The sequence below is a fragment of the Bubalus kerabau genome, chromosome 14 (assembly GCF_029407905.1).
Source record: "Bubalus kerabau isolate K-KA32 ecotype Philippines breed swamp buffalo chromosome 14, PCC_UOA_SB_1v2, whole genome shotgun sequence".
Lineage (NCBI taxonomy): Eukaryota > Metazoa > Chordata > Mammalia > Artiodactyla > Bovidae > Bubalus > Bubalus kerabau.
Window position 1 is genome coordinate 53,027,762 of NC_073637.1, and position 18,718 is coordinate 53,046,479.

Genomic DNA, 18,718 nt, shown 5'->3' on the forward strand with positions numbered 1-18,718 from the left:
AAGATATTTTTCTGCCACACATATCCAAATGATTCTAGAATGGCTCAAACATAAATATCTTCCTAGAAGTTTTCTCCATTTCCCCCAGCTATAAATAATCTCCTACATCTTGGTGTTTTATAGTTGTCTCTCTTAAAGTGGTTAAACTTTATTGACATTCACTACTGTCACTTGAGGCGGTAACAGAGATATTCTATCCCTTCTATTACGTTGTAAGCTCCTTGAGAATAATGTGTAAATCTTGTTTTTGTTTCCTTGCAGTAGGAGCTCAAAATGATTTCTTAAATAAATGAATGAAAACACAGATGAAAATCATACTTGCTACACAAAGAGTAAAGATGAAACTGATCCCTGTCCAGATGGGACAGCTCTTTGTACTCACAATCCAAATTGGATTATGTGTAGCCAAACCAAAATCAGCTGCATTGATTTTCCTTCCTCCTGTGGCCAAAATGATCCTTCTAAGTCAAGGTCATAGTTATCTTCCTCTGAAGAAAGAATGCTTATATTGTTTGGCCTCCTCTACTCTTATTCTGTGAAATGTTCGTTAATTTTAGATAAATTTGGAAAATCAATGAAATAACAAAGCTGTTGGTGATCGTTTGGGAATTTTAAACACTGGGTCAAATTATGCAGTGATGAATATCATCCTTTTAATATGGTTCAGACACTAGCACAAGTAAACACATATATGGACTATGGCATTCAAATTTGTGAAAATTCCAACAGTTCTATTATTAATGCCTCATCTAATTTAAGTTTATAAACATTTAGGAAAAATAACATCATAATTATGTTTATAAAAGGTTAATAAATTCTTTGCCAGCAGCAAAACCACTTCACTATCTTGTGAGAGAAAATTTCAAGCACAAGTGATATGTACTTGCCCTCTACCTCTGGGTTGTGTTTCGCTTGGTTGAGGCTTTTAGGATAATGATCAAAAATAATTTAAAGCTTGCACTTTTCCAGAATTAACTTCCAGTTTTAGAATTATTTACTTCTGGATTGAGATTTCTCAGTAAAGTTTAAGTAGATAAGTGTATCAAAATATAAAGAAAGTCTCACATATGCTATCTAATCTATGATAGACTAGCAAACTGAAAAATAAAATGTAGTAGTGATTTTATTGAACACTGACTATTTGAACACATTCATTTTTCTCAAGGAATTATAATCAGTTTTGAAGATTAGCAGATAATAAGTAGATAAGAAAAGTAAAAAGTATCTAGGCAACAATAACGAGTTTATGGGCACAGAGTTTCAGGGAAAGAAATAAAATATGCATTGCATTTTGATAGTAATGTTGACAGATTTGGAATCTTTTGAAATCTACCCGCTTGATTTATGTTCTCTAAATATTTATGTATTCTCAAGTGCATTTGAGGCTAATATCACACAACTATATTAAAGAAATGATGATAAAAAGATCTGCTACACTGGGAATTGACATTTATTCAGAGCGTGCCAACAAAACAACTTTATTATGTACGAAAAGAAGAGACCTGGATTATCCTAATTGTTCAGCAAAGCTACCTTTTGCTTAACTTTTTATTCCTATAACTGTTCACAGAGACAAGTTAACTGCTATAAGGCCCAGGTTAACAAGACAGTGAAATTATCAAGACAAACAGAACTGTCTTTAAAGATTCTCTCAGTTGTTCTCTCTTTCTTTTAGGATCATTATCTACATATTCTTCCAGCTATTTACCATGGTTCTTTTTCTTGAAAGAAATAGGCTCATATAGTTTATATTAAACTATCTATATATCTTATATTGTCTACATTTAAGGAGGTATCAGTTTATATTTTGGGTGTTAATGTACTAAACATATATGTGGTTCACGTCAAAAATAAGTTTTTTGGAGGCAAAGTATGATTTATTTGTCTGAATACAGCCATAGATACTGCTTTTAGTTTTAGAGTATTTTGCAGTCAAATGTTTTATTTCCCTGGAGTTACAGAGGTCAGATAGGATGGATTCAAGAATGGACACTTAAGTAGAAAAATGAGAAAATGAGTCCCTCTTTTTCTCCTACTCTCCTGGCAACAAATTCTAAATAAAAACTGTGAACAAACAGGAAAATTCCTGCTTCATTATTTGCAAAGCATTAACATTTTTAATTTATTCTAATTATTGTTTCCCCACAGACCCATCGATTTGAATTTGAGCCTTTTAATTAAAAAATGTATCCTACAATCAGAGGCCATACAGCACTAATAGGAAGGAATATTTCTATAACAAAATAAATACTGCATTTGAACAATAATCCTTGTGTAAATCTGTATATCTGTGACAGGAATTAACAAAAACACTTTATAAGTTCATTACTCTATCAAAAGTACATGCAATTCCTTTCAAAATTAAAGGGAACCTCTTCCCAGTTCTTTCTGTTCTTTTTTTCTCGGTGTATTTATTCTGTTTTGATCATTTTTCTGACATTGTCCTTGTGATGCTAAAACAGAGTAAATCTATATTGAGGACTTGGTTTAATATGGAGCAATTTTTGAAAAGGTGCTTATTTTCTCCCTTTTAAGTGCCAATTAAGTCTCATTTTAAGATCAAACTTTATTGTATTCTGTAAGTACTTGGGAAGGGACACTGAAAAGGAATGGAAATCAGGTACTTCCAGTTTAAAGAACCTGTCCGTTTCTGACCTAAACTCTTTTTAAGAACTCTCTATGGTACTTCATCGTTGTGATCAGCTGGATGATCCAAAAGGAAAGGGGAGATTTTAGTAACTGACAAGTATAAAAAGAAAAAAAAAGTTTTTTTTTTTTCATTTTGTGTATGTGTGTGTATGATACCTGTGTATGCGGGCATGCTCAGTCTCTCAGTTGTGTCCTCTTCTTTGCACACCCATGGACTGTAGCCACCAGGGCTCCTCTGTCCATGGAATTTTTCAGGCAAGAATACTGGAGTGGGTTGCCATTTTTTACTCCAGGAGAGCTTCCCAACCCAGGGACTGAACCTGTCTCCTGCATTGGCAGGCGGATTCTTTACCACTGAGCCACGTGGGAAGCCTGGTGTGTATAACACACACACACACACACACACACACACACACACACATATATATATATACACAATTTTATTAACTTTAAATTTCCTTATTCGATTTTCTATACTTATACAGGTACCTTTACTATAAAAATCATATTTTTTTTTGTTATTAGACTATTTTATAACAAGCATCTCTGGGAGCTAGCACAGGAAAGAGCAATAGGCAAGCACATTGACTCAAAAACTGGACACCCTAGATTCATGTGCTTAGTTGCTCAGTCATGTCCAACTCTTTGTGACCCCATGGACTGTAGCCTTCCAGGCTCCTGTGTCCATGGGGATTCTCCAGGCAAGAATACTGGAAAGGGTTGCCATGCCCTCCTCCAGGGGATCTTCCCAACCCAGGGATCAAACACAGGTCTCCAGCATTGTAGGCAGATTCTTTATTGTCTGAGTCACCAGGGAATCCCAAGAATACTGGAGTGGGTAGCCTATCCCTTCTCCAGGGGAACTTCCTGACCCAGGAATTGAACTGGGGTCTCCTACATTGCAGGTGGATTCATTACCAGCTGAGCTACCTGGGAAGTCCCCCTAGATTCATATTGCCTCTTAAATATATTACCTCAGGCAAGGAAAATAGTTAATTTTTTGTGTATCAATCTCTTCACCTATAAAATGAGGATAATTGTAGTACTTGTCTTAGCAAGTTTGTACAGAAATTGAATATGATATACCAAGTGAATATAAAACAATGTCAGGCATACAGTAACATTTAATGTTTGCTATTATGTTAGCTATTTTTTAATCTTCTTTTTCTAACAATCTTAAGTGAACCTATGTACAACTTTTCTGCATTCCTACAGATCAGCTGAGATAGATGATTTCTTTAATCCAAATTTAGACACTCTATTTCTCCTTCTGGAGAAATTGAGGAATTTCCCATCCAAGATTTTGGCTGATACTGTTATGTTTTTGCAATACCTTTGGAAATGCTCTCTTGAAGAGGAGACTGTTCAGAAAGACAAGAGTATGATCCAGCACTGAATGTATTGGATTAAATATCAGTGTTCCTGATGATGAACTTGGGAAAACCATTTCCCCATGCCTTAACTTTCCCCATCTCTAAAATATGATTTTCCATCCTGTCTCAGGAACTGGAAGATGGGGTTAAAAATAGCTTGTGATTTATTATGAGCTGTAAAAACTAGAAACTATAGTGTTGTTTAATGTATTATGTATTACCAGATAAATCTTTTAACAGCTTCACATTGAAATGACAGGCAGGATTCACTTAGGGAAAGATAATCGGACTATAGAATTAGTATGTTTGACAATACATATTAGAAACTGGTAGCTTAGTAATAGTCATGATGGTCCCATAGTGAAAGTTTATTTTTGCACAATAATTACTGTTAAAAGTATTCCTGACTTTTGAGAAATAAAGTTTTTGTGTGGTAAAGTCCTCCTGTCTAGATATATAACCGTGTGTTCATAGATTACATACAGCCAAGATATTTTTTTTTTCTTTTAACAAAAAGGGAAATCAGTTGAGGTGACTAACCTCTGCACGTTTGATAAGGAGGATTTTGTTGAGTGTCCTCAGTCCAAGGACCTGTTTGCATCTAGCTCCTTGTTCTCCAGAGAAGGCAACAGCAGTAGCAACACACCCTGACAACTTGACTGAAATCACTGCCAGTGCTGCCACCGAGGTGGCTGAGCAGACTATTGACGTTTTCAGTGTTGATCCTCCCGGTCTCCAGCTAGTCCCAACCTTGTTGCCCACTCCCTTGGCATCTGCATACACGGACAATAAAGCAGTGGTAGGAATGAAAAGTATCCTGCCACATCGCCCTTAATGTACCTCTCCGAATTAATAAGGTCAGTTTTGCATTTACGGCTTTTGCCTCTTGTTAATATTCCCTACCCAGAAGAGAAATTTCTTTCTCTTCTCTCTTTTCCCTCTCTCTCCTTCTCCCTCTGTCGAACATACACACATGCACACGCATATATACAGCACAAACACACTTGGGAAAACACCCACACATAGAAAATCATACTCTCGATCATTTCCAAAAACACCCACTCTTACCCCTCACTATAGCGCCCATGTACACACGCGCACACACACACTGCGTGGGAGAATCACAGACCCATACAAAATGCCACGTACCCGGAGAGTTCAGAATGCTTCCTATGCCTGCAGATTGAACCCACACACTACGCACGCCTATAGACGCTCTCAGTGTGCCCACTTCCCGGAGGAAAACTCCCTCCAAATGCAATAGTCTTGCTCTTTCCAGCGGGCAGCTCCACATGAGCCCAGGGACAAAAGCTGGCCAGGGTACTCCTAGTGTGGTACACCGGACGGGAGCCATCATTTGTGGGCAATGGGGAGAGCTGCAAACTCACATGGGCGGTCCTCTTCACCAAGCCCTATAGATAGATACTATATAATTCCTCTGATAGCCTCTGGCACGCAAATGGAGACAGAAGCCTTTGCAATTATTTCTTCCAGAATCAGAACCTCCCCCTCCCGACATGGTATCAGATTTCCGAAAAGCACAGATTTCCAATACGCGCCTAGTCTAAGGAACTTGTGGGTTATAAGATCTGGGCCAGGGCCAACCAAAAAAGATTCGAAAATTGACATACAAAAGCAAAACACGCTGGTCTCCGGCGAAGCTCCCCTACACCTTCGGATAAGGGAAATAGGGTACCATTTAGATGTGAAAGAGAAGCGGGAGGCTTAGTAATAGCCAGTAGATGGCGCAAGAACTCTTCCCCTGTATGATGTTAACCCTTGAGTGGTGAGTTGGCGCTGCCAGGTCGAAACGTATAGATACATACGTTTTCCGTTTTGAAAGAACCTTCCTATTTACATATGCGGGACCGATTCAGAATTAAGACAAATGGGTATCTGTTCCAGATAACTACCACAATAAAGTAGTTTAACTGCAGCACACAACAGCTAAAACCTGTTTAGGGAATATAAAAAGACGAACTCTTTCGGAAGATGACTGACTCCCTCCCCACCTCACCTCCGCCCTGGTCACTGATTAAATCCGTTTACTTCGTGAATCAAAAAGACCCGGTATGGGTTTACATCTAAGCACTTGAATGTGTAAATGCCTGTGTACAAATACATTCTCTGTGATCTCCCTTTTTCAATTAAATCACAGGATGATTAATGTGAGACGCCTGCCTGAAATACACTGCAACTACAGTAGTAGCACATGTCCCGTTATAAAGACGTGGCCATCGATGAAACCCGGTTCATTATCATCACAGTTCCCCTAAAAGCAATACAGATTCTCCGATTAAAATATTCCTGTAACATGTTTCTACAGTCACAGGCTGGAATGGAGAACTCACTAACATAATATTTCTTGGGCTGCTTTTAGAGGCAGAATTGATCTATTCGGGGGGAAAAAAAATCAAACCTCTTAATTTCAAATATTGTGGGGAGTTTGTCAAAGAGAGGAGCTGGGCTTTAAGAGGCTCACTAGTGGTTTCTGGTGGTTGCTATAACGAGCTAGAATTGAGGTAGGTTTTAGTGGAGGGGAAAAAAACGCACAAGAAAAGGCAGAATCCAGAGTAGCAGAGACTTTGTGCCCCCGTTGGAGAGAGATGGTTGAGTCCTCTTCAAGGTTGCTGTGGTATCCCAGAAACACCATTCACTTCGAGCTGTGACCGCGCACCAACAACAGCAACAACTCCACTGCGCCGGGCTGAGGAGCAGGAATTAGGAGCTCGCGAATAATATGAAAGGGATCCGCAAAGGGGAAAGCCGAGCGAAGGAATCCAAACCCCGGGAGCCTGGCACGAGAAAATGCGCTAAATGTGGCCGCCTAGACTTCATCCTGATGAAGAAAATGGGGATTAAAAGTGGATTTACGTTCTGGAACCTCGTCTTTTTATTGACGGTGTCTTGTGTGAAAGGTAGGCTTGCTTTCGGGGTCCCCTCTGCTTTGGATGGAGGTGAGCTGACTTGTCGCCAGAGACGGGTAGCTTACTTTGCAATTTGCACGGATAAAATAATCATGATAATACTGAAGAAGGAGTTGATTCACAGCTCTTTTTCTCCCTCAGATAGGAAATGCATTTTGCTTGCCAGATTTGGCGTTCAATGCAGTGATTGAGCTTGTGCTCAATAAATATTCTTGCAGTATGCTCAAACGAATACGTGAGTTGGTTGGTATAGCCTCTAACTAGTGGATACCAGGCAGAATTCCTCTGCAAGACTTTTCTTGGTGATGAGGGTTACCTTGATTTCTAGTCACATCAGTGGGGTTTGATGCTTTGGTTGGAATATTTATATTAAAGGCGCTCCTGGAAATGCTTTTTAACCCTTTCAGGTAGGAAAGTTATGTTAGGAAGGTGCTGCTTTTAAATGCATTAGGGCACAGGGGTCTTTCAAGAATCCCCCCACTCCCCACCCCCAACCAACTGAATGTGTGCGTGCATATGTGAATTATTTCTACGTGGGCTCTTTTGCATTGATAAATGATAAAGGCTGTTTCCTAGGTCCTGTGGTAGAGGTTTGGCTTAAAATGGGGCTTTTGAACGGTCTGAGATGCCAGGAAGTGTAACCGGGTACCTTTGGGGATGAATGAAGGTAGGAGGAAAGTCATTAGCTGACGACCAAAAAGAAAATCCCCAGCAAGTCTCGGCGTTCAGACAGGTAGAGTGAGTGTCACATGCACAGACAAGGGGAGGAGGTGGGTGGGATGTAAAATTCAATCCTAAGCAGGAAGGCGAGGGACAGTCAGGATCATTGGAAGGAGAGCTGTCCTCTGGGAGAAAATAGATTCCCAGCTCTGTTCTACAACTTCTCCTGCACCCTGCTGCCCATTAATTGCTGCAAAAAAAAAACAAAAAAAAAACAAAAAAAAAACACCTCAGGCGGTGTTTATGACTCATGCTATCATTTTTGAACAACCACCTCCCCGTACTCATGGCAGCTCGCATAGACGCGACGGATGTCGTTTTCAGTGAAGCTAGTTTCAAATCCAGGGTGTCTGTGTGTCGGGGGTGGGCGGTGGGGGCGGAGGGCGGGGGGGGGGGGTGGCTGTTGGCCCAGGCGCGCCACCTCTGTCCTCACAAACTGGACGCTTTTTCCTTTGTAAAGGAGTGTCTCTCTGAACCGCAATCAGGCCGCGTCTCTATGAAACAGTTTATTGTCCAGCTTGCAGCTGGCTGTCCCCCCACAGAAGGCAGTCCATTTGCATTCAGTGGAAATGATAATTCATGTTTTGGGTGGAGGGAGCTGGAAGGGTTACCTCTCCCTCTATTAAGGACCAATGATGGGCGACATGTCTCGAATTTTAATTGACATTCCTAAATGCCAAGAAGTCGTCCCAGGTCTCTGTGGCAGCAACTGCCTTGTAATCTTAACCTGCTCCTTAAAGCTTGACACCCCGCTTCGCCGACCCTCACCAGCCTCAGCGCAGCTTTGAGCCAAAACGCTCGTTCTCTACGGGCGCAACTACACAACCTAGTGTACAGAACGCGTCTTGGGTTGCTTAGGAGGGGTTCTCGTCGCCGGCTCGACGTGTGAGGAGCCTCGCATTTATGCTTAGCTCGCCTGCCACTGAGAGTCGGCGGTTAATGGATGGCCCTGGGGTTTGGCTGCTAGGAGCCGGCGACAGCTCCCGGCAGGAAAAAATGTTGAGGTGGTTCTTGCTAGATGACGGGGGGGTTAAGTGCGAGTTTTCATGCGATACCTGTTGAGTCAAAACACATTGGAAGGGCAGATGGAAGAGGGAGTCTCCGAAGCTGGACAAGCATGCCAGGCTGACAAACCTAGAGCCCAGCAGCCTGCGATTACAGCCCGGCTGCCCGGACCTACCATATTTCCCAGATAAGCCGCGCCGATAGAAACTAAAGGCGCGTCAGTTTGCTTTAAATGGAACTGGAAATGAGAAACACCACCCCCACCCCCCATCCCCTCTCCTCTACTCACAGCTCCTGTACTTTAGACTGAGATAATCGGTCCACTTAATACATTCCAGTTTCGGGGACATCGGGAAGAAGGGGTGTTTCACACTCTGCTTTGATCTTGTCCAAAATAAATTTTCAACGGACCATTAATTTTTTTAATGGTGATAAGGTTCTTCATTGTCACTTATCTGCCACTTGAAAGGCATTTCCTATATTTTACAACTTGGAACGCTGTCCTCAGATTCTGAGACACAAACTTACAGAGGATATATTCTTTAGATTTACTCCCGGTTGCCAGTGGTGCCAGTTTTTACGACTGCTTCTTCTTCTTCCCCTTCTCCCTATTTTTTAATTTCACCTACGTCTCAAGGCTTTTCCTAAAACCAAGATCGCAGCAATAGCTTGAATGTTCTTTCCCCCTAGTGTCTACAACCGCTTTTGTCTTCCACAGTGTTTTTCCTCCGGTCTCCCAGGCCCACGGGAAAGCTCGAAATGGGCAGGCTTTCTAAGGGTTCTGCAGGTTCTAATCTAGGGCTAAGGCTAAGGAAGTCTGTGCCGCGTGCTTTTCCAGGTGAACAGCTCAGGCCTTGAGAATTCCACCTTTTGTCCACACTTTTCATCCTTTACTATCTCACCTCTGCCTGCAACAGCAATGACAAAGAGGCTCAGTGGGAGAAATCGCCTCACACAAAGTGGGCTTCCGTGGTAGGCCTGAATCGCTCCAGTAGTATTGGAAAGAGAGGCAACCCTCTCCGGGCGTTTTATCTCCACTGTTGTCATCTGAAATAAAACGCCATGGAGGGCACCAAATTGGGGATGGTGTGGGGGCTGCTTAGGCTGATGCATGCTGAAACACACACACGCAGCAGAGGTTTCTGAAATGCAGCCTGAAACTGCAGCCTGCCTGTTTTAGGTTTCAGTCAGATAGAATATGTGAATCTTCAAGTCGTGCTTAAACGTCCCGCCCACGTAAACAAACACTGGCAGGGTGCTTCCTCACACTCCTCGGGAGATCCGGAGATCCCGGGGGAGCGCACAAATCCTGCGGGGAGGGGGAGGGGCGGGGGGGGGCGAGGTACAGAAAGCACTGACCTCCGAGGACAGCAGGTGGGAGCTAGCATGCTACACCCCCCACCCTGTACTAGAGCCTGCTTTCAAGACTCCTTGCTGGACCCCAGATTTCCAGAAGGATCTGCGTTTCTGCGTGCTCTGGGACTCCAAGGAGATATTACTCCCGCCATAGAGCTCTTGGGAAGAGCCGAGCTCGCAGCTTGTCCCGCAGTTAATTAGTGCTGGCAAGGGTCGCGGTGTCCACGCAGGAGGAGAGCTGCCAACAGCGCTCAGTAGCACCTTGTGCCCACCCCAGGGTGGCCGCGCCGGAGGTGTCAGTCCCAGGCTTGTGCTCAGGGTCTGATAACTCTTACTTTCCCGACCTCAGGGCGACAGTCTGACCTGTCAGTACCGTTAACAAAATTTCTGTCTCGTCTCAGGTCTCGAGAGAGCTTTACAAAGATGGTCCTGTTGGGTTAATGTCTTTACAAGCCAATAACTGCACCCAGCAAAAAGACACCCACTGCCACCGCCACCATCAAAACCCTTCCCCTGAATCTAACAAGACTGAGTCAGCTGCTGAGAGACAACCTTCTTGTTTGGGTCGGGGTCCTTTTTCTGCTGCAGTCTGGTCAGGTAGCCCTCCCTTCCAACTGTTTCTCTGGAAATACTTGATTGCTTCTAGAAGACCAGATTCCCCGAAATATTCATAGACCACTGAGGTTGAATTGAATGCCTGACTTGGCCTTTGGAGATTGTGACGGGGTGTGTGTGTGTGTGTGTGTGTGTGTGTGTGTGTGTTGCTGGGAGGGGAATTCCACACGGATCAAGGCGGAAGAGCCTTCTGGAGGCCTCCAGGGTGGGTGTGGGTGTGTGTCCGAGATGGACAGGGTGGCGGGTTACACAATGTGTGCTTCTGTTCCCGGACCCTATTTGGTCGGTAGTGCTGCGACCACTGCTGTCAGGAGTCCCGGTGGAGGCACAGAGAAAGCTCCGTTTTCCCAAGCTGACCCCAGCGCTGCTCTGACCAAAACAACTTCTCTAACAGGCTCTTCGGGAGTTCAAAAAACTCACCGGAGAAGGAGTAATGGGGGTTGATTCCCCTCTTCCATCCCCTTCAACCCCTTCCCTGCTCTGTCGCTGGGGGGAAAGCAAGCAGGAGGCAGTCCCAGGACTGGAACTCCACAGGGCTCTGTTGGATCCCAGGGGAAAGCGCAGAAGAAATGAAACAGCTCAGGGTCATCCCGGTTGTCCTCGGGTCCTGTCCCCGCCCCGCAGGAGAGGCCAGCTGAGGGCTGAAAGCGGGGCAGGAATGGGAATTTCAGCTCAGTGCAGAATAATACGAAGCAAAACAACCAAAAAAAGAAAGATAAATTCAGGCAGCCAGGCGATTTCCCTTCTCCTTGAACATGGCGCCTTTGGGGAGGCTTTGCACCACCGAGTTCCTAAGCCAATCCAATTTACCGCCCTCAAAAGGCTTCAATAGCTCCCAGAATTCTAAGCTGAACTTTCCCTGGACAGTTAGTTACCAGTTGAAATCCTTCTAAACTATCATTTTGCAGCCCCATATTTCCAGAATCTTTTGGTATTGAGGGGGTTGGGGAGGACGTTGGGGCTGCTTTAAGCCCATGTAGAAGAGTGAGTGGGTGAGCAGAAATTATTAAGGAGCAGGTTTCAGGCTGTGGAAAACCTGATGACAGCTCCTTTAAGAGCCTTCAAGGAGAAAAGGGATAGAATTTACTCAATAAATTATATACCCCAGGAGCATAGATTTCGTTTCAGTAGTTATTAATGTTCATGATATTAATTAGTGTTACTATTTATGGGCTAGCTGAATAGATGTGGGGTACACATCTTTTCCCTGAACACACAATTTACTGTCTGCAGAAACTGTAAAATATTGAAATAAAGCAGTAGCAAGTGGCGTCAATATAGGATTTTAAAAGTGGCAAGCTCTGGCATAAGTGACATCTGATAAAACAAAAAGTAAGAAAGGTAGCAATTAATGATGCCCTCGCACACATATAGAAACAACCTCTAATGCTAAAATACCTGTCTAGTCTCCAACACTAAGTGAAAGCAGCTAAACTTTGTTTCCTACGTCTCCAAACATACTTCTCCTTGATGTCCTGAAAGTTTTACTTTCTTCTACTTAATATCACAGTCTCCAGAAAAGGCTTCAGGATATTAAGTACTTTCAATGTTTTGTCCAGCTTGGAAAATAACTTTGAAGCCTCAAGCAACATTTCTGGTGAGGAAACTGTTACTTCAAGTAACATGACTATTTGAGAAAATATGCCATCTTGTACTTTGAATTCCAATTTTCAATGTTGGAGAGATTAGAAGCAAAATGACTGCAAACCAAAAGATTAGCAAAAAATGCCTGAGTTGCCAATAAGGTCATTTTATTTTCGCTCTATATACATTAAAACATAGCTTCTTTTTCCATCTCTTTTTCCCATAGCCCTTACTCATAATCCAAAGTGGTGTGTAGTTTATACATACAGTGGCAGTTTTAATTTGGATTTTGGATGAGGTCTGATAGAACAGATAAAGTCATTATCCATTTATATTTTCTCTTTCAAAGTGAGCAGGTGGGGTGATTCATGGTACTTTCCAGGGAGATCAATCTCCAAGTCTACAAGATTTTCTCGGAATTAGACCCCTTGGAAGGCCCTCATTCTCATCAGGAATATCATTTTTACAGGAATTCCACTGAGAAAAATCAATTTGTTGAATACCTTCCAGTATTCATGGTCTCAATGCTAGTTATCATCCTTCTTTCTCTCATGCCTCTAATCTTACTGCTATAAAATGCATTCATGCTATCACACCTTTTGCTAAGCTATCGCTTGGTGCTAACTAAAGATTCTTAAGGATTAATACTTTTTCATATAATCACAATCTGCCACCCAAAAGCCAATTTGAAACCTCTAAAACGTCCAAATTTATAAGATTATCATATGCAGCATGTACCTTGTAACTGGAAAACAAGAATATCAATGATAATCATGTGTCATTAGATATGTCAAAATTTTCTATTTGCTCAAAAAATATTGCACAGCAGTGATTTCAAAATGTTCCTCAACAAGGAGCATCCTTTGGAAACTTGTTAGAAATATGAATTCTCAGACTCCCACCCCAGGCCTATTGAAACAGATGCCCTAGTGGTTGGACAGCCACATAGGTATTTATAACAAGCCATCCAGGTAATTCTGATGGCTCTAAAGTTTGAGAAACACTAAAGCAAGTACTCTGGAGCCACCAAGACCTGAAGCAGGAAAAAAATAATAAAATTGCCAGCAACTATCTTTGTACTAGCAACTCAGTTTTCCTAAAATTCATTTTCATTATCTATTAAAAAGGAAATTAGAATTTCAGTAGAAAGATTATGCATGCAACATATATAGTGCCTGACACTAGGAGCTATCATCACTGCTATTAAAATACACTTCCATGCACAAAGCCAGTGACTCTCACACACTTCATCCCCAACATTACCAGCCCTAACTTGTCCACCATAGTAAATAAAAAATACAGCATCTTCTCTCTAGCTATTATTTCACTTTGGCTAAGTTCCCGGGCTATTATACATTGGAAAAACACTCTGAAATTTCTACTTATTGCCTTTACACAGTTACTCCAGGTGCTGGTTCTATGAATCAGGGGCAGAATCATAGCTTAAATATGTTACTCCTACTCCTAGGCTAATTTCATTCGTTGTGTTCCAATACTGATTTATTTTAATATTGATTGACTAATGTACTTACATGAATTTGTTAATTCATCTTGTTACAAATTCATGGTACTTACAGGGTTGGAAGAGTTCTTACATACCAGCTAGTTCACTGTTTATATTTTATACAATAAATGCACATGTATAGAAAGAATAAGTGCTTTTTTAACTAGGTTAAAAATATAATTAGCTCCAGAATTGAGACTAGATCATTGGGCTTTCAAGTTTATGTTCAACTCTATTTCTACTGTACCTTATCAATTTTACTACAGAATTTTCTCAAATGGCACCAATGAAGACAATCACAAATCTAATATTTGAGAACCATATGCCAATTAGTACCATACAAGAATACTAGTGACTATATGTTTTTATGGTATTTTTTTTATGCTAACTACTTATTTTGTAAAAGAAAAAATAAGCAATTTTGGAATGAAAATATTTTCTAAAACTATTATAATATGTACACCAAATAAAATCATCGTATATTCAAGGCTATTTTTGACATTACATGGTTGTAAAAACAAAATCAGAGGACTGCTTTTTAGTCTCATAAAGAACTTAGATTCCTGGGTCAGAAAGATCCCCTGGAGAAGGGAATGGCAACCCACTCCATTATTCTTGCCTGGAAAATTCCATGAACAGAGGAGCCTACAGTCCATGGGATCTAAGAGTGTCAGACACAACTGAGTGACTAACACTTTCACTTTTTCAAAGTACATAGAGGGATAGGACTTAAAAATCAACCTCTTGTTTATTTCTTCCCATAATCTAGACATAATTTCTTATTTAAAGCCTTTTAAATCTAGGAAATCTGTTCCTAATTTATTTTATTCATGGTTTTATATATTTACATCATATTAACATAAGATGTATGCATTCTGTCTCATCTGCATTTACATTTGCACATTTCTCTCACATGATCTAAATAAGATGATGGTATCATAAAATTCTACCACAGAAGTAATAGTATATTTTATAAATATATAAATAGTAAATTTTATAAATTTATAGTATATAAATATACTATAAATAGTATATTTTATAAATTAAAATTGTAAAAACAATCAATAATCTGAAGGGCTATCTTCAATTTTAGTGATATGTGATATTTCTCTAAGGTCTCTTCAAGGTATGGGAGTAAAATTTCCAAAATAATGAATGCTGCTAAATTTGAAGTGCTTACAAGTTCAGAAAGTGATTGAATTACATAAAAAGTAATGAGTGATTCTCTGAAAAGCTGAGTTTGTAATGTTCAAGATTATAAAGTTCTTACTTCCTTTGCTCTATGTTAGCAAATTTTAAAGAATTTTTTAAATTCCATAGTTTAAAGTAATGGTAAGCATTTTTCTTTTTTTAAACTATGACAGTTTAAGAAATGCAGTTGCATACCATTTTGAAAGGAAATTTATAAATGGAAATAGACTCTCAGAAGTGAATTTGCTAACTTTTAAATAACTGAAAAAACAACAGCTATGCTTAGTTTATACAAGTCCATCAGATTATACAAGATTCCAGAATGCTCAGAGGTGCTTCACATATGTGAACGAATGTGTGCTCAGTCATATCTGACTCTTTGCAACCCCATGGACTGTAGCCCACCAGAGAATTCTCCAGGGAAGAATACTGGAGTGGGTTGCCATTTCCAACTTCAAGGGATCTTCCCAACCCAGAGATTGAACCCACATCTCTTTTGTCTCATGCATTGGCAAGGAGATTCTTTACCACTGAGCCACCTAGGAAACACACTTCATATATAGAGAGGATATAAGATGTTATTATGTCAGGGGAAATGGTATCAAAATAGGCATGTGCATTTACTGTATAAAATTTGAGCCACAAGAAGCTCTGTTCTAAGCCTTTTAAATAGAGTGTGTTAACTACATCTCAAACAATGGTTCTCTCTCTTTTTCCTGCTTAGAATTCTAACAAGCATCTTGTGAGATAGCTGTTATCTCCTACGTATAGATTATTATCTCCATTTATAAATTATCCACATTTCCTGGGGCCAGAGAGGTACAATGACTTTCCAGGATCGTTGTTTAGCTAGTGGTTGGATGAAATCTGAAATCATAATAGATTCATAAGTTCATAGACTCATTAAACAATAAAACTATAAATGACCAAGTTTCTAATTAAATTTCTTCATTTTTATGAGAAAAACTGAAATCTTGACAATTTAACTTAAAAGATAGCCTAATGTTAATGTCCATGTGTTTTATATATATATATATATATATATATATATATATATATATATATAAAATCAATCACATTTTATGTAATACGCAACTTCTCAGTTTTGTCATTTTCAACATCTTTACTTAACTTGCCTAACTTTACTCTCTTAGTTATTCTGTAAGATGGTTGTGAAAACTATTTTTCAGTTTTATATACAACAGTAAGTGAAGCAAAGGAAAAATGCATAAGTTAAATATGTCACTATAAGACAAAAAACTATTTAGTGAATTAAGGACAAGAAAAAAAATCAAAACATATATTTTTAGATTTTAACCCAGTACTCCTGAGTAAAATTTTAAAATTTATGAATGTAAATGAATTTATGGACTTCACATATAAAATATGTGGGCATAAAATTATTTACCAGTAGAAGGAAATGGCAACCCACTCCAGTACTCTTGCCTGGAAAATCCCACGGACGGAGAAGCCTGGTAGGCTACAGTCCATGGGGTCGCAAGAGTCGGACATGACTGAGTGACTTCACTTCACTTCACTAGTATCATAAGCCTTGGCAAATAAATTAATTCTATTTGGTACCTTAATCTTCCATTTAGTTCTACAGAATTTAAGGATGGGAAAACTCTTATAACTAACTTGTCTAGTGTCTAATAGTCAGAGAATGTGCATTAGATTTATATGTGGGGGTATGGGAAGGTGCTTTTTAAAAGAACATTCCTATCCAAGCTTCATCCCCTTGCTGTACTTCCTACCATAATTACATCCTAGTTAAAAGTGCACGTGTAGGTGTACATCTTCACGTAATGAGCAGACTGTTCTGAGAAATGAAGAGATTTGCCACACAATAGAATGCAAAACAGTCCTTCAGTTCTCTGTCCAACACGTTTCTTTTTATTGCTGTGCTTAGTCGATCAGTCGTCTAGGACTCTTTGCAACCCAGTGGACTCCAGCCCACCAGGCTCCTCTGTCCATGGGGATTTCTCCAGGCAAGAATACTGGAGTGGGCTGCCATGCCCTTCTCCAGGGAATCTTCCCAACCCAGGGGTTGAACTCAGGACTCCCACATTGCAGGCGGATTCTTTACCAGCTGAGCTACTGGGGTAGCTCTTCTTTTTATTGGATACTGCCTTATGAGCTTCCTTTATATATATGCTAAGTCACTTCAGTCGTCCAACTCTTTGTGACCTCATGGATTTTAAGCTGCCAGGCACCTTTGTCCATAGGATTCCCCAGACAAGGATACTGGAGTGGGTTGCCATGTCCTTCTCCAGGGGATCTTCCTGACCTGGGGATCGAACCCGTATCTTTTAAGCATCTCCTGCATTGTCAGGCAGGTTCTTTACCACTAGCTCCACTTGGGAAGCATCATTTAGCCCTAATTTGTTTATGGAATAAAGCTACTTGGGAGGAGACACCATTGTGCCTATGTCCAAATCCTGACCAGGCTCAAAATAATATTTCCTGAAGTAATTGTGTAAGTGACACAGACACATGAGTGTAATAATACTGGTAAATGAGAATCTTAACATGCCATCTAAGGACTAACTATAAATTAAATGGGGGCATTGAAATTACATCATTGTCTAAAAAAGAAAAAAATATACACACATTAAATTATATTTAAGCACTCAAAATTAGCATTACATTGTCCTTTGAAGGTGATAACATATATTTTTATATGCAACAGAGGTACTATTGTACTGCAGTCCTTTCTGAACTTTAGACTATCCCAATATAAATATATACTTGTCTTTTTCTACTTGAAATATTAAAATTTTGTGAGTGTATTCTTAGAGATGTCATTTTAACCTATATTTTCAGTGTTAAAGTTCAGACAGCCTAACAATGCCCTCATATGTATTACCCATAGAATATAATTATTACATTGGACAATTTATTTGGGACATTGTTATTTTAAATAGTTTTGCATCTTAGAACAGCTTAGGCATAAATTTCTCCACAGTTGCCAAAATTTAGGTCTTTTACCTGAATTGTTACACATTTTACCTGATTGTTACACATACCATCTGTCTCCAAGTCTATTTCCTGCAATTATACATTCCAGAATTTTATTTAATGATTAAAATTGACTAATAGTCAGCCAAGGATCTCCATTTTAAAAATGATCCTACTGTAATAACTCACTGTAATCTATTGAAAGTTTAAATCACAAACTCACTTGATGTTTTTGTTTTCATGAGCTTGGTGAAGAGAAAAAAAAAGACTGATAATTAAAATGCCTTTTTCTTGAGCTTGTTCACATCCCATTAGCCATTTGTTTATATGTTCACATCTGCTTAATTAAATTAACAGTTTTAACCAGTTTTAACAGTTTTAAACAATGAAAATTGTTTCACTGATATTATTCTAATTTCTAAAATATCTATTTTAGTTTTCTATGGGGAATAGCTTTTTTTTGTTTGTTTGTTCACACTCTGAGGGTTATCTGATTAGAAAGAAATATGAAGGAAAATATTTTAAAATTTCAATTTGAATGCTTACATGCTTAGTCACTCATCATGTCTGACTCTTTGTGACCCTTTGGGCTGTAGCCTGCCAGGTTCCACTGTCCCTAGGCTTTTTCAGGCAAGAATACTGGAGTGGGTTGCCATTTTCTTCTCCAGGTTAACTTCCTGACCCCTGGATTGAACCTGGGTCTACAGTGTTTCCTGAATTGCAGGTGGATTCTTTATCCATTGGTACCTGGGCTCATCAACTGAGTTAGTAAAAAATAAAATTTTAAGTTATATTTTATTATGAATGTTTTAATATAGAGAAGTAAAAATGAATCT

General features: G+C 39.9%; 1 protein-coding gene across 3 annotated transcripts in view; it reads left to right on the plus strand.

Moving 5' to 3' along the window:
- Positions 1-6,168: 6,168 nt before the first annotated feature.
- Positions 6,169-18,718, plus strand: part of CSMD3 (CUB and Sushi multiple domains 3) — a 1,475,959-nt gene continuing 1,463,409 nt past the window's right edge. For all 3 annotated transcript variants that reach the window (XM_055546406.1, XM_055546407.1, XM_055546408.1), the window contains exon 1: positions 6,169-6,940. In XM_055546406.1, coding sequence (XP_055402381.1) covers positions 6,763-6,940 — 178 coding nt within the window. In that variant the 5' untranslated portion in view covers positions 6,169-6,762. The remainder of the gene's footprint in view (positions 6,941-18,718) is intronic.